Genomic DNA, 24,172 nt, shown 5'->3' on the forward strand with positions numbered 1-24,172 from the left:
ATGAAGCGCACAGAGGGCGGCCCGGAGGTGGGCGGCCCGTGCTACACGCTCCACCTGGAGAACCTGGGCGGGCTCGTGCCCGTGCTCAAGGGGCGGCGCGTCAGCCAGCTGCGGCCGGAGCTCGTCATCACGGACCCGCGGTCAGACAGCAAAGCAGGTGGGCCCCTCGCCAGGGACTGCAGACCCCTCTCGGGGGTGGGGGGGCGGACTAGTATTCCTGACTGCCCACCCAAAGGTAACGCCTATCTGTGAAAGTTTGGCTAGCGTGGAACATCCCTGAAGCTACTCCGTTTCCAAAATCCTACTGAAGTTACCGATTCCCTAAGTGGACTTTCCGACGGGTTTTTAAGAGCGTTCCGTGAGGCTCCGTGTGGCTGGGGCTGTGGGGGGAGGAGACATCGGCTGTCATCAAGGGGAGGCTGGCACGGGCCTTTTGGGAATGGTAGCCTCCTCTTTCAGCTATTTGTCAGGTATCCACTGAGGGCCTTAATGTGCTATTGAGACAGTCGAAACAGTAGTGAGATGCGTCGCTGCCCCCCAGAGCGAGTGATAGGATTAAACGTTTCAGACCTTCAGCCTGCTCCTCAGCCTCCTGCTGGGACCCTGCTTCTGCTCTCGCTAAGCCACCCTTAGCTGCTTTTTAGCTGATGACCAAGGACACTTTCTTGCTGGTCCGTAAAGATCTCGCATGACAGTCACTCCCTCCTTCTAAAGACTCTCCTATAGCAATCTTCATGACTCCGTTGCGGTATTCAGGGTGCTCACTGCGCACCTCTCTCTGGGACCCTAGACTGTGAGCCTCCAGGGAAGGGACTTTGCTCTTTTTGTTTGTAGTCACAGTCGAGGCCTGTGGCCTCTGTCAGCAGTACCTGCCGGCTCAAACGTTCCCCCGCCTCCCTGTGAAATCTTGCCCGTCACCTAGAGCAGAGTGAGCAGCTGTCCCCTCTGTGCCCATCGCCCCTCAGTCAGTTGAGCTGCTGGTATCCCTCGGGGCACACAGTCCCTAAATCCTGAGGGCCCGGAGGGAGGGAACTGAGTCATCTTTGTACCCCCAGTGCCTGGCAAGCGCCTGACCGTGGGACAACGTGGGTTGAATTAGATTTGTTTTCATTAGTTCATACTTGTTCTCTCCACTTCCCATCTCCTGTTCCCTCTCCCGCCCTTTAGACTGGCCTCTCCCCCCATTCTGTCCCTGAAGCCGCTGCGCCGTGTAGCATCACCAGTTAGCCGAGTGTCACGTGCAATGGGCTTTTTCAACCTTGGCCTCAATTGCCCACCTCAGTATTTTACAGTCGATCCACTTGCTGTCTGCTTTTCTTTATTGGAATGCTCCGCATCTGTAGCAACATTCTGCTGTCAGTGTTACCGTGTAAAATTGAAAGCAGTGAAACTATACTTTAAAAATTGGATATTAGTCAGTTATTTCGTCTTTTGAGTCATGTGATGACCTAGTACCAAGAATAGGGAGAGCGAGAAGAATTGGAGGCTGGTAGGGAGGCAGGTGGAAAGGAGGGAGAGGGAAGATTCACAAGGAAGGAAGGCAAAGTGAGAGAAGCCAGAGAGCAGTGCACGTGAACTTAGAAGGAAGTTGCAGTTTCAGGGGAAGAGAGAAGACAGGAGCCATGGCGGTTAGAGATGACTGATGGGGGGACTTGGGAAAGGTCCTGAACCTGAGGGCGCATCGCTGGTTCTCAGCGGGGTCGTTGTCTCTAAGGTTCCTCCCGTGTATGCAGTTTTATAAAACCTGTGCTCGGATTCAGTGTTGACAGGAAGTTATGTGAAGAGCTTGCTTCTGTTCCCCCGCTCCCGTGCGTCAATTTCCCACTGAAGAACAGGACAGAAGCAGCGGGGGCTGTGCTGTAGGGACAAGGCTGCAGCCTCCTAAGACCTTGCTTGCGTGGACCTGACCTGAGCGTCCCAGGGCCTGCTTCTCCGTAGTGGTCACATTTGTCAGCTCCTCCCAACACAGGCTGGCCCGGTTGCTAACAGGCCTGTGGGGAAGGAGGTGTTGTGTTTTTATAATGAAGAGGTTGTGAAGCAGAGCAGACAGGCGGGGTGTATCGAGTGCTGCCTTGTGCACGGTCCTCGGGTCTCCTCTGGTCGTGAAGCAGCGCCGGGGCGTCTCTGCTTTCAGGGAGCTCATGATCCCTTTTGGGTGAAAGACAACTTAACACCTGAAAAGTTCAATAAAAAAGTCAAGATTTAAATACCTCGAGACAAAAATAGATGATGTGTCACAAGGCAGAACATGACTAATTGCCAACCGAGTGGTAGATGTAACCTGGTTCAGAGAGGAGAGGGTTCCTGACTTTGAGAAGCCAGGACTTGCTCATCGTGAGAAGCTGATGAACTCTCTCAGTCCTCCATGTCGTTTCTCAGATGTGGTCCACGGGCCACCTTCCCGCAGATCGCCTGGGAGACTTACTTGAATCCAGGCTCCTAGGCCTGCCCCTTAGATTGGTTCAGCACGTTGGGGGCGACGCCTAGAAATCTGCAACGTAGTGGGGGCCCCAGGGGATTGCTATGCTCTGAAGTTTTTGATCCCCTCTTGTAAATGTCCCCCAAGTAACTTAACAAATGTGTTTCTCAGAATTACCAGTGTGCGTTTTATAATACATAGCATGAATCCCAATAATTTTTGTTTAGCAAATGTTCACAAATTTTCCAAAGGAAATCTTTAGTCAGAGCTTGCTATGGACTGAATTGTGTCCCCCCCAAAATTCACATGTTAAAACGCCAATCCGCAATGTGACTGTATTTGGAGATAGAGCTTTTAAGGAAGGTGGGGTCCCAATTGGATAGGATTGATGGCCTTATAAGAAAAGGAAGAGGGAGAGCTCTCTCTTGACACGCACGCGTATACTGAGGAAAGGCCACGTGAGCACACAGCAAGGTGTGCATCCACAAGCCGAGACCCCAGCCAGGCTGGCACTCTGACCTTGGGGCCTGTCAGCCTCTATTATTGCGTGAGCCAACTCCTTATGATCTCTCTCTCTTTTTCTGTATGTGTGTGTACATGTATTTGCCTCCTATTGGTTCTGTTTCTCTGGAGAACCCTGACTAACACAGATTTTAGTACTAAGAAGTGGAGAACTACTGTAACAAATACCTATAATGTGGAAGCAACTTTGGAACTGGGTCATGGGTCGAGGCTGGAAGGGTTTTGAGGTACACATTAGAAATATGGATATTAGGGCCATGTCTGGTGAGGTCTCAGACAGAAATGAGGAACATGTTATTAGAAACTGGAGGAAGGCGATCCTTGTTGTAAAGTGGCACAGAACTTGGCTGAACTGTGTTCTAGTGTTTTTTTAAAGATTTTATTTATTTAATTTTTTCCCCCCAAAGCCCCAGTAGATAGTTGTATGTCATAGCTGCACATCCTTCTAGTTGCTGTATGTGGGACTCGGCCTCAGGATGGACGGAGAAGTGGTGCCTCTATGCGCACCCGGGATCCGAACCCGGGCCACCAGCATTGCAGTGCGCGCACTTAACCACCAAGCCACAGGGCCGGCCCTGTTCTAGTGTTTTGTAGAAGATAAAACTTGCAAGCAAATGAAATTGGATATTTGAGAGATTTCTAAGTAGTTTTGGAGGATTGGCTTGGTTCTTCCTAACTGCTTATAGTAAAATGAGAGAGGAGAGAGACAGACTGAAGAAGGAACTGTTAAGCAAAAAGGAACCAGAACTTGGAGATTTGGAAAGTCCTCAGCCTGTCCATACGGGCCGAGACGAAGGAAGGCTGTTGACTTCCTGGATTTGACAGGACGGGATGATGGAGCTGGTCGGCTAGGAACATGCACTATTCCTCAAGAGGGAAAAATGACCCCCAAAGCGATTCAGAGGTCATCAGGGCCACTGCCTCAATTATAGCAGGCCAGACAGCCTCCACCCGGAGCCTTGAGGACAAGACCCCAGCCCCGCAGAGCCGTGGGGACCCTCACCTCGAGCTGTGGGGTGACACTGCCACCCCAGTGGGCCTGGAGGGCAGAGTATTGAACCAAAGAGGGTTATTCTCAAGCCTTAAGGTCTAGAAATTCGCCTTACTAGGCTTTGGACTTGCCTGGGGCCCTTCCTTCTCTCCTGTGTCTCCCTTTGGGATGAGAATGTCACCCTGTGCCTGGCATGCTGCCATCTTGTGTGTTTTGGAAGCACGTAACTTGTCTGGTTTCACAGGTTCATGGCTGGAAGGGAGTTTTGCCTCAGTGTGAGTCGTATCTCGGCTCTCACCCATTTCTGATTGAGGTGATATTTAGATGAGACTCTGGATTTTAGACATTAGTGTTAATGTTGGAGTGAGTTAAGACTTTTGGGAGTGTTGGGATGGAATGAATGTATTTTGCGTGGGAGAAGAATATGAATGAGGGGGCAACCAGGGACGGAATGTATGGACTGAATTGTGTCCACCCCACAGGTTCATATGGTGAAGCTCTAACCCCCATGTGACTGTATTTGGAGACAGGGCTTTTAGGGGGTGATTATGGTTAAATGAAGCTGTAAGGGTGGGATCCTAATCCAGTAGGATTGGTGGCTTTGTAAGAAGAGGAAGAGAGATCTCTCTGCACACACACACACACACACACACACACACAGGCTGAGGAAAGCCCACGTGAGGACACAGTGAGAGGGTGGCCATCTGCAGGCCAGGAGGACAGCCCTCACCAGAATCTGGCATGCTGGCACCCTGATCTCGGACTTCCAGCCTCCCAAACTGTGAGAAATAAATTTCTCTTGTTTAAGCCACCTGGTCTGTGGTATTTTTTTATGGTAGCCCAAGCAGACTAAGACAGAACTTTTATTTAAAAGCTTTGAAACTGTGCTTAAAGATTTTTTTAAAATTCTAAAAAGATACCTGATTTGGGTTGTGTGTTTTGAAAAGGCCTCAACCCAGATGAAATAAGCGTATTCTTGCAAACTGACAAAACTGGGATGTGAAGCCCCAAACAGTACAGTTCAGCCTTCTGTTCTCAAAGAGGAATCTCAGCTTATGTTTTTCTACAACTTGTATGTTTCTTCCAGAATTTTCATGATAAATTAATGACACAGAATCTCTAGAAATAAGAGGTACAGATGTCCATCACCCCCAGGCTCCCTGGGTCTTACTCTGACGTGCTGCACTGAATTTCTAGTTGTTGACGACAGGGAGCAGAGTGTGCTCTGATGAGCCTCCAAGTGTGTAACTGTAACACTGAACAAGCAGGACTTGGGGCTTGTCTCAGAAAGCAACTCCCTTCTCACGCCGCCCCCTTTAAGTCCGTTCTATGGGGAAGTCCTTCTGCTCCTGGGCAAGTGGTTCTCAGCCCTGGCTGCTCATGGGAATCACCGGGGAGCCTTAAAAATCGACAGTGCCCGCGTCCACTCCCAGGATCCTGCTGCAGTTAGTCTGGGGTGCAGCCAAGCAGCAGAGAGAGACCTCGTTTTTCTTTCAGGAAGTATTTATCGAGTCTCTGCATCGTTCTGGTCTCTAGAGTTACAGCAGGAGGTGAGACAGGCAACTCTCCTTCCACTAGTTGGGGAGACAGACAATAAAATAAAAGTGGTTATGAATGCTTATGCCCCCCTAAATTCATATGTTGTAATCCTGATGCCCAGTGTGATGGAATTAGGAGGTGGGGCCTTTGGAGGTGATTAAGTTATGAGGACGGAGCCTTTATAATCATGAGATTATTGCCTTATAAAAGTGGCTCCAGAAAGTAGCCCCTTCTGCCATGTGAGGACACAGCAAGAAGTCAGCCGTCTGCAACCCCAAAGAGGGCCGTGACCAGAACCCCACCATGCGGGCACCCTGATCCCGGAATTCCATCCTCCCCACTGTGAGACGTAAATTTCTATTGTTTATAAGCCATCCAGTCTGTGGTATTTTGGTATAGCAGCCCACACAGACTAAGACGTGAGTAAAGGAAAAAAGCAAAGGGTATGACATCCAGCAATTACAAAACCCCGGCATCAGCAAGTCGATCAGGTGTTGAGTGGACAATACATTGCTGAATTTCCTCAGGTCGGTGAACTGGCTCTGTGCTCGTGAACACAGGGGAAGCGTTCTGTGGGCTTACATGCATTTTGGAATCGTGGCCAAGCTTCCTTTGATCTAGGGCTCCTAAGTTAAATAATGTAAAGCACTGCTCGGGGCGTGTGAATTAAGCCTCTTTATTTGATGACACTCAGATGCACACCACTCCAGCTTGCTGGATTCACGAGTCGTGCCTTCTGATTCAGGAAGTAGCTGACGAAGAGGCTGATGTAGTGACACCGATCGGGCGTCAGCCAGTCTCCTTCCAAGCAGCACGCCAAGTTGTTCTGCTCTGCCTCCAGGGTCCTCAGAGAGGCCCTGTTCACAGATGTCACCTCCACACAGATGTCACCTCCACGTGTTCAGAAACAGAGATTAGTTTGGATTACAAACTCATTCTTTCAAATGTAAACAGCCCTTTTGGATGGTAAAATCGCTCATAGTCTATAAATTATTTCATTGTGATTGAATGATGCAGCTTCTTTATTGCCTGGCAAGGCTCTTGGAGCCTTGAGGGAATGAGGCTTTTGTCAGCAAAACAAAGTGATTTTGAAGAATGAGGTACTTCCGGTGAGGGCAGACCTGGGGTGGGGCAGAGCAGGGTTTGGCTGGTGAAGGGATGTGAGGGGATGTGAGGCCGTGTGAGGAAGGCAGCAAAGGAGAAGGGGTTTTGAGGAGGATGTTAAACATGGACTTCGTCTACTCTGCAGTTTTGTGATGGCCCCGTTGCTGTGTCTGTGTCTTCTGCCTTGGGGCCTCTAATCTTCTACCTAATGGCCAATTGACAAGGTTGTTTTGAGTGGCTTCCACGCAGGCACCCTCAGGAGAACCCAAAGCTCCCACTGAAAGTCCTGCCACACAGGTCTTCTTCCAGCCGTTGCTCGAAGCAGGCAGGCACCTCTAGCAGGTGGGATAGCCACCCCCCCACACACAAGCATCCTTGTGGTGGTTCCAGGAGACGGTTCAGACACGCCAGACATAAACTTCTCGGAGTCCCTGAAATGGACCTGACTCTGCCAGGTCTTGAGTCCAGAGCAGGCCCAGAACCAACAAGGGCCTTCCCCGGTCCCAGGGCAGAAGCAGGTTCTGGGGGAGTCAGTGAGTCAGCAAGCCCCTTGCCCGGCCTGGGTTCCCAGGCTGCCCGTGTGAACCCAGATGGAGCCTGGTGTGTGGTGAGGCACAATAGCGCAGCTGTTTTGTTGCCAGGTTTGGCACAGTAAACAGTGCCAGACTGTTGTACATTCCAGAGGCATTAAAATTCCACGCCCATTTGCTAACCGTAGAAGTAATGGACTACTTTTGCTTAGAAAATATAATGGCATAAAAATGTAAAAGGAAGACAATTCTCTGCTCCTTTCTGCTTCAACCTGTAGACTTCAAACGGTGGCCTATAGGGTCAGGCTGTCCTTAGTTCCTAGTAATGATCGTCGTGAGGGTCTAACTGATGTCACTTCCCTAAAATCTACTGCTTGGTATCTTACCAGATGAAATCTGTGGAAACAGCTTGATTTCTACCATGATCGACAGCTGCAACTGCTCAGACTCCAGTGACATCAAACTGAGTGATGACTGGGCTGCCAAGAAATCTCCCAAAATCTCCCGAGCTAGCAAATCACCCAAACTCCCAAGGTAATCTTGGTCTGTAGGGGCGTGCTCCCTTTTTGAGCCTCTAGAGGTGTGTCTGTGTTGTGTCTGCAGCAGAATGCCATTAACCCACACCAGAGGAGCATAGCAAGAGGCAATCCAAGTCTGTCGTCTGGAAGATCTGCCTGTGATAATGATAGCTTTCCTTTACTCTTCCCTTCAGGATAGCAAAAGATCCCCAGGAAGAAGTTTGCTGAACCCTCAGAACTTCTAGGGGTCAGCATTGGTGGTGGGTGGCAGGGGTGGCCGTAGCTTTCTGGCTTACTTGTTTTTATTTCTGGTCTGAGAAAAGTACGACAGAGATTTTACAGTGTATGTAATGTGTTGAAAGGAATGCCGAATTAAATGCCTTTGATGCTGTAATTGGAAAAAATAGTATTCTAAAAAAATTGTTTGGGGGGCCGGCCCAGTGGCATAGGGGTTAAGTTCATGTGCTCTGCTTTGGCAGCCCGGGGTTCACAGGTTCGGATCCCGGGCGCAGACCAATGTGCCGCTTGTCAAGCCATGCTGTGGTGGCGTCCCATATAAAGTAGAGGAAGATGGGCACAGATGTTAGCCCAGGGTATCTTCCTCAGCAAAAAAATAAAGAAGAGGATTGGCATCAGATGTTAGCTCAGGGCTGATCTTTTTCACAAACACAAAAAAATTTCTCTCCTAAGGGTTTGGCCTAAAGAGTGGCAAAAAGCTAAAAGCAGATGGAAGGGCCTGCAGTGTCATAGATAAAAAACCCTGCCTTGCTTGTCCTGACCCTGCCACCGAGGGCTCTGTAACCTCAGAATGTAACGTTGATCCATGACCTGGAGACCAGTTTCCTTGTCTATGAAGTTAAAGGGTGGAGCAGATCTTCGCTAAGATCCTTCTAGCTCTAAAATTCTTGATGCTGTGTGAAATGAAGGTCTAATGTACGTGCAGATACGTACCTGCCCAGATTGTAAACACATAATGCATCGTGCAATTGGTAAACCAGTGTATTCACCACCCAGTTGAAGATAAAGAATATTTCCATCATCCCGGAACGTTCCCTTGTACTTTTTCCCATTCGATACCCACTCCCTAGAGTAATCACTGTTCTAACTTCTGTCAGCATAGATTAGTTTTGCTTCCTCTTGAGCTTCATATAAATGGTGTCAAACCACATGTCCTATTTTCTTATTTGGCTTTTTTTAATCAACATAATGACTGTGAGACTCATTCATGTTGTTGCGTGTATCAACAGTTTTTCTTTTTTGCTCTGTGGAATTCCATTGTAATGAATATACTAGAATTTGTTTATTCCGTTTACCAATTGAATATTTGGTAGTTTCCAGTTTGGGGCTATCATGAATAAAACCATTGTAGACATTCTTCTACAAGACTTTCTATGGATGTATGCACTCGTTTATCTCAGGTATATGCTTAGGAGTGCGTTGTAGGGCCACGGGGTAGACGTATGTTCAACTTTATTGGAAACTGCCAAACAGTATTCCAAGGTGCCTGTTGTACCATTTTAAATTCCCACCAGCAGTATATGAGAGTTCTAGCTGCTTCCATCCTCACCTACAGAGTATTGTCATTTTTTAAAAATAATTTTATCCATTCTGGTAGGTGTATAGTGGTATCTCATGGTAGTTTAATCCTCATATCTTCAATGATTGATGATGCTAAACAGCTTTTTATGTTTATTGGCCGTTTGGATATCTTCTTTTGTGAAGTGTCTGTTCAAGTCTTTTGCACTTTTTTTTTTTTTTTGTGAGGAAGACCAGCCCTGAGCTAACATCCGATGCCAATCCTCCTCTTTTTGCTGAGGAAGACTGGCCCTGGGCTAACATCCATGCCCATCTTCCTCTGCTTCACATGGGACGCCGCCACAGCATGGCTTCATAAGCAATGCGTCGGTCCACACCTGGGATCCAAACCTTTGAACCCCGGGCCACCAAAGCGGAGCACGTGAACTTCACCACTACACCACTGGGCCCGCCCCTTGCCCATTTTTTATTGAGTTGTTTTTCTCTTATTTAGAGTTGTAGGAGTTTTCATGGATTCTGGCTACGAGTCCTTTAGCAGATATATGGATTGCTGTATAGTCTAACGTGAATTTCTTCTTTTATGATTAGCACTTTTCGTGTGCTGTTTAGGAAATGCTTTTGTCCTGTTTTGTCTACCCTAAGATCATGAGACATTCTTTTGTTCTCTTCTACAAGCTTTATAGTTTTAGCCTTCACACTTAAATCTCGGATTAATTTTACACCTCAGATTAATTTTTGTGTATAGTCTGAGTTAGGGGTAAACGTTCATTTTTTTCCCATATAGATATCCAGATATCCAGCAATCTGTTCGATTTATTTTTTTCATCTTTATTCTAGGCTTGTTAAAATTGCAAATAAAATTATGAACTTTTCTACACTTCTACAGTGTTTTGGCTTTTCCCATTGCTTAAGGAGAAGAGGACGTTTAATACATAAGCAACCGAATCTTTCACCTGTAAATGTCCCTGGAAAGCTCCCAGATGTTGCGGTCTCTGGAGCTGGTCCTCTTTCCTTCCGTCTTTCTCATTGTTGAGTGCCCCTACGCAGCAGCCAGGCCACTTGTCCTCGCTCAGAGCTTTAACCAGCTCGGTCCCCCTGTCCTCCCACACTTTGGGAGCCCTAGGTGTCTTATCAAGCTCTCAAGCAGTATCTGTGAGGCTTAATGCTTTTCTTTCATGGAATGTCATCAACCTTACCATATTCACTTTTATAACACTCTCTTTGGGGTAGACTGCCATTAAACGTGTGTGTCCCCATGTTATAAACAAAGGAACTGAGGACCAGAGATATAACATAGGATCAAAAGGCAGCAGAAAAACTTAGATCCACTGATTTGATGTCAATATTGCAGGGGGGAGATGCTAGGTAAGTCTGTTGACATCCCAGCACTGTGTTAGGAACTATAAAGCCATTGTGGACTTAGGTGAGAAACGCCTCTTCCACCCGCCACTTTCCTCAGGACGAAGTTTGCAGACCCCTGGCAGAAGACATGTGGACGATTCCAAACTTACTATTAGTCAGTAGAAAGTTTTCAGTAGAATGTTAATTCTCTGAGGTTCTTTACAAATGAATCGCTCGATTGAACCTCACTATATTGTTGAATATATATCATTCGATATGCAGTTCTGTCCTTCTTTCCTCGTGTTCATAAGGCAGAAGCAGGCGGGCGGGGCCTGGGTAAATTAAGGGACCTGGCCCCTGGGAGTGGCACATCCACGGTGACTGGTGGACAGTGAAGCGAGTGCCAGGAGTACAGACGCCATCCCCACCGGGGCGCCTGACCCTCGGGGCCTTGCCTCCGCAGGATCAACATTGAGGCTCGGAAGTCCCCCAAGCTGTCCCGGGCGGCGCAGGAGATCTCCAGGTCTCCACGGTTGCCGATGCGCAAGCCCCCATTGGCTCGCCCAGCCTGAAGCGAAGAGAGTTTCCCTTTGAAGACATCACTCAGGTAGTGTCGGCTTTCGGGTGGTCCCCTGATCCAACGCTCCTCTCCCCTCCTCAGTGTGTGCTTGATGGCTGCTGAACCCTGGGTCTCCCCTCTCCGTGCCTGTCACTGCAGTTGCAGACACGGGCGTAGAGAACTAGAGCCTGTCTGCTCTCCTCCATGCCCCATCGCCTCCACATCCCGAGGGACCTCCTTCCCACCTCGGGCATCCCCCTGTTGCCACAGGAATCTCCTCACAGGTAGCTCTGGTTGAGACACAGCCACACTTCTCACCTCTGCTCCCTCAAGCCGCTTCTGACCCTTCAGTGACTCCAGTGTCGGCAGCAGCCAATCCCTGGTCACAGCCCCGCTGCCTGGCCTGGCCTGTCTTTCCCTCCTGTCGTCCTCGACGCCCCCTCCTCTCCAGGTGCCAGAGCCACACTGTTGACTCACCTCTTCCCGCCTTTGTGCCTTTGCCCTGCCTGGGTAACCCGCTCCATCTCCTCACCCTCCTTTCTGCCCACGTGCTTCCAGATAGAACTTCCCCTCTGTCGTGAAGGCTTCCTCCCCTGGTTCAGCCACAGTAATCCCAGAGCATCTTGTTTGTAACTCCCTTAGGACATTTCTCAGTCACTTCCTTGTATATAAATAATTACAGGCCTTCTCTCCTCCATTAGGTTCTAAGCTCTTTGAGGAGCTGTATTTTATTCATTTTTATTATTGCCCTTCCACACACACACACACACACACACACACACACACACACTCATGCATGGTTTGGGCATAGTGATAACTTCTTAAATTTTTAAAAATTTGATTGAATAAGAAACAGATAATTGGGTAGTTTTGGGATGTACTGGGATCAGTGCAGCTGATGTTTCCAGGAGAAATATCAAGGATGAAAATGGGTTCAGAGCCAGGTGCTCTCTCTGGTTCAGTGACTGGGAGGAAGGATAGGTAAAGAAAAAAGTGCCCAAGTCACTTTTGTGCCTTTTTAACCTACACACATGTGGACACACCGGGACACACCCGCCCCCACTCCCAACCTGAGAATGACAGCTCGCTGAGCCACCACTTGCAAATGGGCGCCTGACATGCTGTAGGCAGCTTCTGGTCTTAAAAACAGTGGAATGACAGAGAGCGAATATTTCTGGCAGTGCCCACGTGTGGCTTTTTAAGCAAAAAGTGTTAACATCCTTACTTCTTGAGTGATCAATAGAAAATATGGAAATAGATTGTGATTTTTCTCCTTTTTTTCCCCACAGCACAACTATCGTGCTCAGGTCACGTCTAATATCTGGGGAACCAAATTTAAGATTGTGGGCGTGGCTGCTGTCCTGCCAGCCAAGCTCGGTGCAGGTAAAAACTGCGTCCTGTCCTCTGCCCACTGTCCCGGTTGGAACTCAGGCTGAACAAGCAATTTCAACCTTTGGTGGCCTAATGTAGAAAATGAGCTCTTATGACACCAAAAGATGAGCATGTATTTTACCTGCAAAGTTTGACTCTAGCCACTCTGATTTCACAAAAATTAGAATTATCACTCAAATAGTTTTTTGGCCAGTGGTGTTTTCGTTTTTTTATACAAGCCCTGACTTACAAAAATGACAAAATAGCCGAAATCTCTATCAAAGCTCTTATAGGCTTCTGGTTACTTTGATTTCTGGCCTTTTACTGTGGACAGATTTTGGTACCAGTGTCTTTAGGTTCTTGAGTCAGAAGAAACTCCTGAAGAAAGTCAAGAAGAAAGTGTTCAAGACCTTAAGAAGAAGTTGGCTGACTGTTAGTACAGTTCTTAGTGGTAAATCTTTTTGGATTTCATTTCTAAGTACCAGATAAATATCCTCTCCATGAGAAGTTTGAGACATCGAGGAAAATGGAACCCAGGAAGAACCAGGCTGGGCAGAACCCAGAATTTGCCTTCTCTTCTGTATCTGCTTGAATGACTGCCGTGTCATATTTACTAGGGGACCGTGAAGGAGTGAAATGACAGAAGGTCCTTTTCAAAGCAGCTTCATCCTAATGGCCACATCCCTGTGTGGATTAAGGGCCTGTGTTGTCCCCCACCTTGCTACGTTGCCCGATCATCTAACACGCACGTCTCTCTAGAAGGCCAGCTTAGCCAGTGGGGTTCACCGATGGCTGGTGGCCCCATCTTGAATGTGGTCTATGTAACCTACTAAAAATAGTTTTTGAAAAATTCTGGATCTGCCCATTAGAGTTGTTTCAGACACAGTTAGATCCTTTAAAACAAATAATTCTTGCAAAGCAGATGTTAAAAAGACCTGTTGCTGTGTATGCATCTTCAGAGACATTAAATGGTGCTGCATTTGGATTTTTCATTTTGAGGTTTCTCAGCTCAAAGGAAAAAAAGAATAAAAGTAAAACATAAAACTGACTTAGGAAATAACAATAGACAATCCATTCACATAATGGAAAGAAATCTCTCATGTTTTCAACAGCCAGGAAACCCTCTCATGACCACAAAAGCCTGTTCTTCAGTAATTCAGCAGCACCCTCATGATATGTATGGTGATTCTAATAACCACTGTGTGAGAGGCATGGTTACCCCACACCTGTAATCTGAGAATTTAGCCATCTGCCTACAGCAAATGTTGAAAAAAGGAATGGACGTGCACCTATGCTCAACGGGTCTTCTCATTCTGCCCTTAGTTCTTGGATGTTGAGTAGATCCATAAAGAAGTCAAGGAGGACCTTAAGATGGGAGGGCCTGTGTTAGGAATCTCAGTGCCCAAGACAAAAGCTTGGTGTGTGACTGCGGTGAAATCATTGTCCTAATCGTTGACCTTTTTAAAAAGAGCGTTTTCATTTGTCAAGCTAAAAGAATTTTCCACATGATTCTACTAGAGAGAAGAAATTAACTCTTGGATTCTAGAGGGTTTGTTACATATGGCGCCCTATTAAATAATCTTTGACACTCTGTTAGATTCAAAAAGTGAGTGCTGTTGGATATTTTATATTGAATAATTGGATAATTACATTGAATAATTTGTTTCCTTCAATTAGAATGATCAGGCTCATGAAATTTTTGAGTTTTTAATTTTTTGCATTTCTTAATTTTAAAAATGTGGAATAAATTCAAAATTCAAAAGATTTAAAAGAATATACAGTAAAAATCTTTCTTATCCTCACCCCCAACCACCTAGTTTTTTTCCCTGGAGGCAACTGATATTATTTTTTAAATCCCTCCTGAGATTTTTAATTTTACATCCTTTTGTCAATCTGAACGACAAAGAATAGCACTTTAATGCATTAATTCTTAAGCTATATGGAACCATCCAGAATTTTTGAGACAAAATTCAAACTCTCTTTTGTGGGCAAGAGAGATGAAAACATGAATAAGACCTGTAACAACCCCTGGCTTGGAAAAGTCGTCTCAGCCCACTCAAGTCCAAGCAGCAGCCTTATGAAAGTGCTTCAGAGAAGAAGGCCTGGAGCTGTGGGAATGCTGGCCAGTCAGCCACCAGGCTGTGAGGTGATAGCCTCGCAGGTAGAACTTGGCTTATCTTAATAAAAAATAAGAATAAGAATAATTAAAGAACCTCTACATATCTCACAGCAAAGAGTATTAAACATAAGAGAAAGTTGACGGGACAATTTCATCCTGATTTTAACCTATTGTGAAACTTAAATTCAGATTCATTATTTTTTAACTTGTTTTGTCTTCTCTAAATATTTTAGTTGCAGTCTAGGCCTTCTCTTAAATGTCCCTGTTAATGAAATTAAATCTTAGCATTTAAAGAAACTGTGTGGAAGTTCTCCGTGATTCTCTATCCTGAGCATGAAACTGGAAGTCAGGAAGCCCAGAATCCAGTCCCGAATACAGCCCGAGTGTCATTCCTGCTCACCGCGTAGCTGCCCTCCAGTAGCTGCTTGACTGCCCCCTGAGCTTGGCTCTCTGGTTATCACAACTGTTTCCACCAAGTTATCCTTGTGATTGCAAATGGGATTTTTAAAAAATACATTTGTCATAACCCAGCTCATTCTTTTTTTTTTTTTTTTCCTTGTTTCAGGTGTTTTATTAAGTGGGCCATACTGTAGCTGGTTTCTAAGTTGCAAAACAACATAAATTTAACAGTAATAACATAGCCAGTTAGACTGTGACAAGATTTTCCTTTCCTTAAAAAAATAAAAAAGAAAGACTTAAAACACACAATGGAGGGTTAAATAAATAATACGTAAAAAAAGAAAAGGAAAACCTGTTAAAACATGCTTATGTTTACTTCCGTGCAGCCGCGTGCCAAGAGGAAACGTGATGCTCTGCACGGTGATACATTTCAGCATGTCTCCTTCCCAAATAATACTGACAAAAAAAAAAAGATCTGGACTGACTCACCAGTGCCTGGAGAGGCACTACTAAGATCCCTTTGATTGGAGCTTGGGGCTGCCCGCTCAGCACACCTGTGTGTGGCCCAGGAAAGCCAAATATCCATAATAATGTTAATATAGAAAACATTAGTTTAAAAATGATGTGGAATGGCCTCATTAACGCGGCGGGGCAAGGAAGCAGAACCGCCCCGCACGTGGCGCCGCAGGCTCAGTCCAGGAAGGCCGCGGGCTCCCAGCTCGCGGCTGTGGCGAGGGAGGGCGCCAGCTTCAAAGTAAGCGGCACCAACCTCGTCTCCCTCTCTCTAGCACTCTTTCACATGAAAGTGTGTAAAAAGCAAATCAGCAAATAAACTCTAAAATAGATTATTTATTCCAAAAATCCTCTAGTTTTCTTTTTACAGTGAGTGTACATCTCCTCTCTGTCTCCTGCACAACTCACTTAAGGCCCTCTGGGAAGAAGGGTCAGAGCTGCAGGGTGAGTCTCTCTCGGTCCTGCAGCCAGCTGGTGCTGGGAGGTCAGATGTCGATGCCCTTGACAAGGGAAGTCTCCAGCGTGATGTTGAACTCCTGCAGTGTCTGCAGCACGCGGATCAAGGAATTGACAAGCGTGTGGTCTTTGATGAGAGCCACATCCTCATACATGTGTGCGGTGATGGGGCAGTCGGCCAGCAGGGCAATCCAGTGGTGTAGGAGGTGATCTCTGGCTCCCAAGCACACCAGCATCTGAAACTTGCCGTCCTTGCCGATGTTCCGGGGAGTATTGTTGATTGCAGTGACAAATCGGCAGAAGTTCCGGGCCCTTGTATGCCAGTTTTCCTCAGGGACAACTTCATTCTGCTCCAAAGTCTCATAATAGGTTTGTGCTTTTTCCAGGAAATCCCAAATGAAGACATTTTTGAAGAGCCGAGGCGATTTAAATCCATGCTGGAAAGCCTGTTCCAGGGCCGAGACAAGGCCGCACTCTCCACAAAGCAACAGCGTCAGACTGCCTCGCTCTTTCTCAGGCTTATGGAAGTGCTTCACGATGCCGTTGACTGCCTCCCCGATGGACTCCTGGATCTGCCCAGTGTTCAGCTTGGGCTTGTTGTTGGGTGAGATGGTAACAAGCCTCCGGATGACGCTGGGGGACTGCTGCAGGGGCGGGGTCCGGCATGGCCTCTCATCCACCTCAGGCTGGGACGTGAGCAGCTCCCCAACTAGGACCCGCTCCAGGCTTCCATCGTCCATGCCCTTCCCCAACCACCGGCCACATGGGAACTTGTAGGTGTGTCCTGTGATCTCATTCCTGACCATCACATACTCCACTAGCCATTTGGCATGCAGTCCGGAGTTATCATGGCCTATCTGCACAGTAGTGAGCTTCCCCAAGTTCTGGCACTCGAAGGTCATCTCTAACACGTTCCTGGGAATCTGCAGGATCTGTGTCTCACCCAGTTCTCCCGAGATACAGATCCACGGGTTGGCGGTGAACATGGAGCCCCCCAGCTTCTTACTTGGTACGATCAGGATGTGGTATGGGATCAGGATAGTTGTGAAGACATTGGTGAAGCAAAAGTAATCGACGGCATTGAAAGAGAGGAGGTGATAGAGGAACTGCTCCTTCTCGTTGTCACAGCGCAGGAAGGCATAGCGCTTGTACAACTTCTTGGTGAGCTCATGGTCTGAGAGAAGCTGCTTCAGATGTCTAGAAAGTAACTTCTTTTCCATGGACAGTCACACCCACGCTCTGGCCTTTCCCACGTCAGTCTTGATTTCCCCGATGTTCTGGATGTGCCTCATATCCTGAATGAGGGAGATTCTCAGGGGAGACATGACTGAGCTGGCATCAGACTTCCTCCGTTCTGAATCAAGAAGTATTCCTGAGGTACTGAGGCTTCCTGATGTGAGTTTTCTCTGCCGGTTTTCCTGATAATGTAACAGGTGGGAACACAAAGCAGATTTCCCCTGTTTTACTTGTAGCCCATGACTCCAGATCCTTTCCAGAAGGTCACAAAGGCTGGCAATTAAGGTATTCTCTTCCACGCCTGTGATGTTTACCTCCCCGTGCCCAAGCTCCACAGCCTCTCGGCCCATCTTCTCCACTAGCATCCTCTTGGTCTTGTTGCGACATTCCTTTAGCAGACCCTCCACAAACTTCCAGTTGGTCTGGGCAATCACTAACGGGGAGAGGTTGGACAGTTTGGGTTGGCGGATGGTGCTGCCCATACTCCTGGCTTCCTGGATGTACTTCTCTCTCTGGTCATTGTCTAAACGCAGGTGTTCTGTGTGTTGCTTCTGCTGATCTTTCCGCCTCCACTGGGCAGGGGCATGCCTTTTCGTCCACTTGTTGCTGGCTGGTCCAGTGGAAAGCACATCAGACTGCAGCTTAGGGAAGAACCCCAGCTCATACTTCCCTTGTCCAATCTTCATGTCAAGTAAATGGGGGTGAACTGCAGTATGGTCAATTTTTGCCAGACGCAGCTCAATTGCTTTCTTTGCTTCATCCACAGTGGTGCACTTCTGGTACATGGATGTGCAGAGAGTAGGCGTCCGAACATTCAGCAGCCTGATCTTGTCTACTCGGGAATCAAATACCCGTAGCACAGGGTCTTTATCATCATCATCATGACACATGATTTTGTTGTCAATGAAAGAAGCAAACATCTGGGTCTCCAGGAATCTTGAGAGGAAGGGCAGGTAGGGCTCAGGCTGATCTGATAGAAATGATGCTTTATCAAAGTTTTGCATCTGCTCCCTGTTGGTAAACCAGGACTCTTTATCCTGGCTGGGCTGAATGACAAACACCTCATAATCTGCAAACATCTGAGTGAAACGATTTGCAAAAACTTCCCGGATCTGAATGTTTAGCTGGTAAATCCTGAGTTCTTCTTCGTCACACTGAACTTTCAGATCCTTATTGCTGCTGGCGTCTTCACGCACTTCCAGCTTTTCCAGGCTCACCCCAGTCCTCTTGACTAAGGCTTGCAGCCGGGCGATCGTTTCATTCTCCTTGAGGAGCTCGTAGGAATGCAAAGGGGAGCCTGCGATGTTCCCATTCCTCTTGTCAGAGACAAGTTCAGAAGCCCGGAGCCTCTTCAGCTTGGAGGCGCTCTCACTGCAACGAAGGTTCCCTTCAGGGGGAATGCCAAATGCCATGAGAATCTCAGAGACTTCCTGGACAAACTCCAATTTGTTGGGAAACTGAGGCAAGTCCTCGGGCAGCTCAATGAAGTGGTTGTCAATGTCCACAAAGCAGAGGTTGGCCTCTTGAGGCAGCTCCAGCTTTGACCGGTCATCCAGGCCGTTGGAATGCAAGCCCATCAGGTATGGCACAGGTGCATCTAAGAAATGTAGGAGAGAAGCCGGGAGAATAGGGACATAGACATGCTGCCACTGGAAAGGAAACATGAGGGCTGTAATCGTCTCCGCCACAGTCATCAGTCTCTGGTAATGCTGTGAGTAGAGCAGGATTTGAAACTCCAGAAGGGCACAGGTCAAAAGCTGAAACACGTTCTCCACCCCAAGCAGTTCAAAAACCTCTTTGACAGGAAAGTCGAATAGGGGAAGCTCGTTGGTACTTGGTCTCTGGCAGATTATGGGCCCATAGACCCCAGAAAACTTCAAGGACCGGCCGGGAGGTGGGAGTGGCACCTCGTAGAGTACGTTGTATATGTAGCTCTCAAGGGGCAGTGGAGGGGGCTGAGGTGAAGTGACTGCCTGGTAAAGTTGTTCCAGCACACTCCGACATGCTTTCATGAAGGACATGGGCGTGATGAGGCAGATACACTTAGAGACGTAGAGCGTGTCCCGGCTAATGTCATAGGAGTTGAAGCGCTGCAGCTTGGTCCCAGGAGTGCCTTCACCATCCTCCATGCCACCGTGGTCTCGGCCATCAGCAGAGGGAGCATGTAAGACATCATACTCAGCATTATGCATGTGGTAAAGGGTCTGCATGGCACTGCAGATCTGCTTGCTAGTCACCTCCTCATAGAATGTGAGGGCAAACCCAAATGTCCGAGAGCCATCCTCCCTTGTGATAATAAAGGCATGGAACTGGGGCTCCCTGGGATCAGCCTGGGTCTTGAACGCCAGCCCTTTGGGCATGCATAGCATTCCCACTGCGTCTTGGTCAAAGGGATTCCATTCTACGTTCTCAGGATATCGTGCAAGAACCTTAGACTTGAACGTTCGTCTCAATGGTGTCTGCTCAAAATTTTCTCCTTCAGTCGTACTGAAAATGAAAGCTCTGGCACCATCCCTGGCTTTAGAAGCCTGTATGTACTGGCATAATGCCGACAGCTCGACCGGCTCCAGCCCGGTCTCGGTGTCCAGCCCGCAGATGACAAAGTAGTCGGCGAAGCGACTGGGCGCCGAGCCCCCTCCGCCGCCGCCGCTCATGGCGCCGGGGCCGCCCCCGGCCCTGGCCCGGTCCCCGCGGCCGCCGCGGCTGCCATGACGGGGCAGGGGGGCACCGGGCCGCCCCGCGCCGCATCCTGGACGCCTTCCCCTCCGCACCGCCGCCGCCAACCGCCCAGCTCATTCTAAAAAAGAATTTGTCTAAGATAGCCACACTAAGATAGTCTGGGCTAGACTGAGAATTTGTTGTTCCCGAATCCAGTCCGTGGCCGGGGTGGCCAGTCGTGCACCAGGGGAGGTGGAGAGCTGCTCTCAGAGTCTCCGGCCTTGCCCACGCAGGTAACCCCACGTCTCTTCCCGTGACTGTTGATGCCTTGGCTCTCCTCTGGCTTGTCTCTATTAACCGTGCTTTCCTCCTCCCAGCAGTAATCTATAAAACCAGCCTCCTGCATCTCTAGCCGCGGCAGATGACCATCTATCTCCCAGAGGTCCGGAAGATTTCCATGGAGTATGTTAATTTACCTGTCTTCAACCCGAATGTTTTCAGTGAAGATGAGGATGATTTACCAGGTGTGTTCACACATCAACTGGTTTGTCACGAGCCCTCTGTTAGTGGGTCGTGACGGGGACAGAGTGGTAAGTAGTCAAGAATGCCAACATGTCAGTCTGTGCCTGCTGCCTCGGTTTGGAAAAGGTACGACTTCCTCAGTAAGGTTGGTGGGTGTGGTGGCGTGTCACTGGAGAAAGGTCACCTACTGTCACTGGTTTGGGGAGGAGGGGAGCTACCAGAGTAAGGACGATGAGGTGGCCGTGATGGCTCATGATCATAGAGCACTTCTACCATCTCACTTTATCCTCTCGGTAGTCCTCTTAGTCATATGCCCAGATAGGGAAGTTAACAGGACTCATCAGGACTCAGTCAAGTCAGGACTGAAACCCAGTCTCACTGACCCCAGGCTAGCCCTCATCCTTTCAATCCCTGCTTAGAGAATGGCATCTCCCTGTGGTGCCACAGAGCCCAGTTTCTCAAACCTGCCCCACCTCCAGGGCGGAACATCTCTCTCCTAATGTGCAGAGTGTGTCTCAGTGCATAGAGGCCAGGTCTGAGTTCAAGGTCAAAGCTGGTATAAGTTTTTAAAATCTCAACTTACAAACGTTCAGATCCATAGCATCTTAATTTAAGTCTTTTCTACCGGGGGAATCCTATTTTGATTATTAGAATGATTTCTAAGTAGTCCACCAATTATTTATATGTAACTATTCTCAAAAAAGTCCACCTGCAATTTTATAAATGTAGAGGCTCCTCTTCTTAGAACCAAGCAAGGTTCTGAAAGCCTCTGGCTTCTGAGCCAGAGGAACCGTACATGGCCACTGACTCCTCCTGTATCTGGTCGTTCTCAAACGAGGGGCTCTGGAAGTCACCGTGGGATGGGGAGGGACACGCGTCCCAACTCGGGCTCTGAACTTGGGGGCGTTGTTGACCTTCCCTCAGCCAGATTTCTGCGTGTAAAATTATTCTACTGTACTTTCTGACAGTAGCCGTCTTTGGTTCTCTGATAGGTATACTTTCTCCTCATGGGTGGAGCAGATGTTCTGGACTAATGGGCGAGGTTTTGCAACCGCATAAACCTGCAGTTTGGTGAAACCTCACACACGAGCTTTATAGCAGCTCTCCTGCTATTTCAGAACCTTGGATTTAGAAGTGGCTTTCACACTTTCCCCTTAGCGCCCTCCGTTCTCACGGAATGTGGCTAATCTAGCTCTCTCGTGCTCAGCTGTTGCTGCTGTTGTCGTCACTGTCTGTGAGGACAGAGAAAGGAGGAATGATTTGTCTCAGGGCTTACACTTACTGCTGGTGACGCAACAGAGAGACTCTCCTTCGGCGGGGAAGACGCCTGCCCTCAGTACTCCATACAGAGGAGAGAGCATCTGGAAGAGGGATCTGAACAGGAATCATAGAAAACTTGAGACAGGACCTAGATTCTTGCAGCCAGGGGACAGTCACGTCTCAGTGGAGGACCCCAGGGAAGGGGGATGAGTCTGTCGCAGGCACGAAGGGTGGGCTTAGCTTTTGATGGACTACTGGCTTCTCTCTGTAGTTCTGGTGAAAGGTCAGCCAGCCTGTGCAATTTCCTGTTAATGCCTGTTTCCTGCGTACGTGCTGATAGTCACGTGGCACTTAGGCACAGATGAGCAGACCTCCAGTGCTCTGTGGGCTCTTTAGAAAGGGCAGTACTGAACAGTGGCGCTGAGCCCCTGCGTGTGGTCTGCAGATGATTGCTCAAACGCACACTCCATTAAACTCCTCCTGTGTGCAAATAGGGTGGATTTACAGGGTTTTAATCAGTGTGGCTCTAACTTATATACTGTTTGAAATGCTAAAAAGCAGTTAAGTTAGGAAATGATCCTTCCCCTCACATGCAGATCTGCCAGAGGATTCTTATCATTGGTTTCTCTACTGCATTTTACATGGTTCTATTTACAGAAAACTAATTTATGTACAAATTTCAGATACACATCTGCCCCATGACACTTCCCACACTAACCAATCCAAAACCCTGGATAAACCTACTCAGAAGCCTAGGCATCGAGTCCTCAGTGGAGTTGCATACTGTACCACTGCCCTCCTCTTGCATAAGAATGGGCCGTTTTATGACCATCATGAGTAAAAAGTGTCCTTAAACATTTATTTGCCATAGTACCATTCAGACACGTGGCACCACACTCAGAAGGTTCAGAAGTATTCATTGAAATGCTCTGACAATGCCCTTAGCTCCAGAGCCCACCGATTGCCAGTGTCCTTCCAGAAACATCAGAGAAGCTTTGTGTAACTTGAAGGAAGGGTCCAGCTTTCCCCACGCAAAGGCATCTGTCTGTAGGAATTACAGTTTATACGTAAAAGGCCTAGATGAGTTGCTTATTCTGACCCAGTTTCACGGCACTGTTTTGTAAGCAGTTGGTTTTTCTAATCTTCCAGTGACGGGAGCATCTGGCGTGCCTGAGAACAACCCACCGTGTACCGTGAACATCCCCATCGCGCCCATCCACAGCTCAGCGCAAGCTATGTCCCCCACACAGAGCAGAGGACTGGTGCAGTCCCTGCTGGCCAATCAGAACGTGCAGCTGGACGTCCTGACCCATCAGACCACGGCCGTGGGGGCAGCTGAGCACGCAAGTGACAGTGCCAACCCATACGCAATCTCCGACCACTACACCAACCCCGGACAGGTGATCTTCGGAGGTGTGGAGATGGGCCGCATCATTCCGAAGCCCCCTCAGCTGTCCCTGCCGCCGCCAGCACAGGGGGCCATCCAACTGTCGGTGGTGGACCACGGAGACCAAGACCACGAGCACCTGCAGAAGCCAGCCAAGGCCCTGCGGCCGGTGCCGCAGCTGGCCGCCGAGGGGGAAGCCGTGGTGTTCAGTGCCCTCCAGGAGGTCCAGGTGGCGAAGATGAACCCCCCACCGCCCTACCCAGGAACCATCCCCGCCGCCCCCACCACGGCAGCGCCGTCGCCCCCGCTGCCGCCCCCACAGCCCCCGGTGGACGTGTGCTTGAAGAAGGGCGACTTCTCGCTGTACCCCACGGCGGCGCACCATCAGACGCCCCTGGGCTACGAGAGGATCACCACCTTCGACAGCAGCGGCAACGTGGAGGAGGTGTGCCGGCCCGGACGCGGATGCTCTGCGCCCGCAACACCTACACCCTCCCTGGCCCAGGCAGCTCGGCCACCCTGAGGCTCACGGCCACTGAGAAGAAGGTCCCCCAGCCCTGCACCAGCGCGACCCTGAACCGCCTGCCGGTGCCGCGCTACTCCATCCCACCGGGGGACCCGCCCCCGTATCCTGACCTCGCCGGGACGCTGGGCCCGGCCCGGGCCGCGGCGCAGAGGCCGGACAGCAGCCTCATCCACGCCACGCTGCGCAGGAACAACCGCGAGGCGGCGCTGCGGGTGGCGCAGCCGGCCGAGCCCCCGCGCGCCCCGCTGCAGCTGCCGGCCAAGCCCAAGGGCGCAGAGCCTTTCCCCGCGCAGCCGGCCGAGCCCCCGCGCGCCCCGCCGCAGCTGCCGGCCAAGCCCAAGGGCGCAGAGCCTTTCCCCGCGCAGCCGGCCGAGCCCCCGCGCGCCCCGCTGCAGCTGCCGGCCAAGCCCAAGGGCGCAATCCCTGGGTTACTGTCAGCTCCGTGAGTTACTGCTGACTGTTACTGGACACCCTGAGATCCTTATCATCATTGCTCTTTTCGAGAGGTCAGAGGCTGTGCTGTTGTCTTGACAAGTTGGTCTGAGTTTGTGTTTGTTTTTTCGTGTTTTATTAAAGGGGGCCCATTCAGGATGCATCTATCACAGTACCTACAAGACCAGAGGTGCTAAATACATTGACACCTTCTTTGTTAGTTTGTAGGAAAGT

The 24,172-nt window shown here is 49.1% G+C and overlaps 1 protein-coding gene and 1 pseudogene across 1 annotated transcript; one reads left to right on the plus strand and one right to left on the minus strand.

The window, feature by feature from the left end:
* On the plus strand, positions 1-23,952 carry LOC147917165 (tubby-related protein 4-like). Its single transcript, XM_087430271.1, is given in 8 exon segments — positions 1-157; positions 7,495-7,639; positions 10,964-11,049; positions 11,052-11,107; positions 12,349-12,442; positions 20,192-20,335; positions 22,743-23,435; positions 23,438-23,952. Coding segments are annotated over 8 exon segments (1,890 nt in total).
* LOC147917166 (DENN domain-containing protein 5A pseudogene) lies at positions 15,685-19,821 on the minus strand (annotated as a pseudogene).
* Positions 23,953-24,172: the final 220 nt, after the last annotated feature.

This window comes from Ceratotherium simum, chromosome 4, assembly GCF_057802395.1.
Source record: "Ceratotherium simum simum isolate JZ-2026a chromosome 4, ASM5780239v1, whole genome shotgun sequence".
NCBI lineage: Eukaryota > Metazoa > Chordata > Mammalia > Perissodactyla > Rhinocerotidae > Ceratotherium > Ceratotherium simum.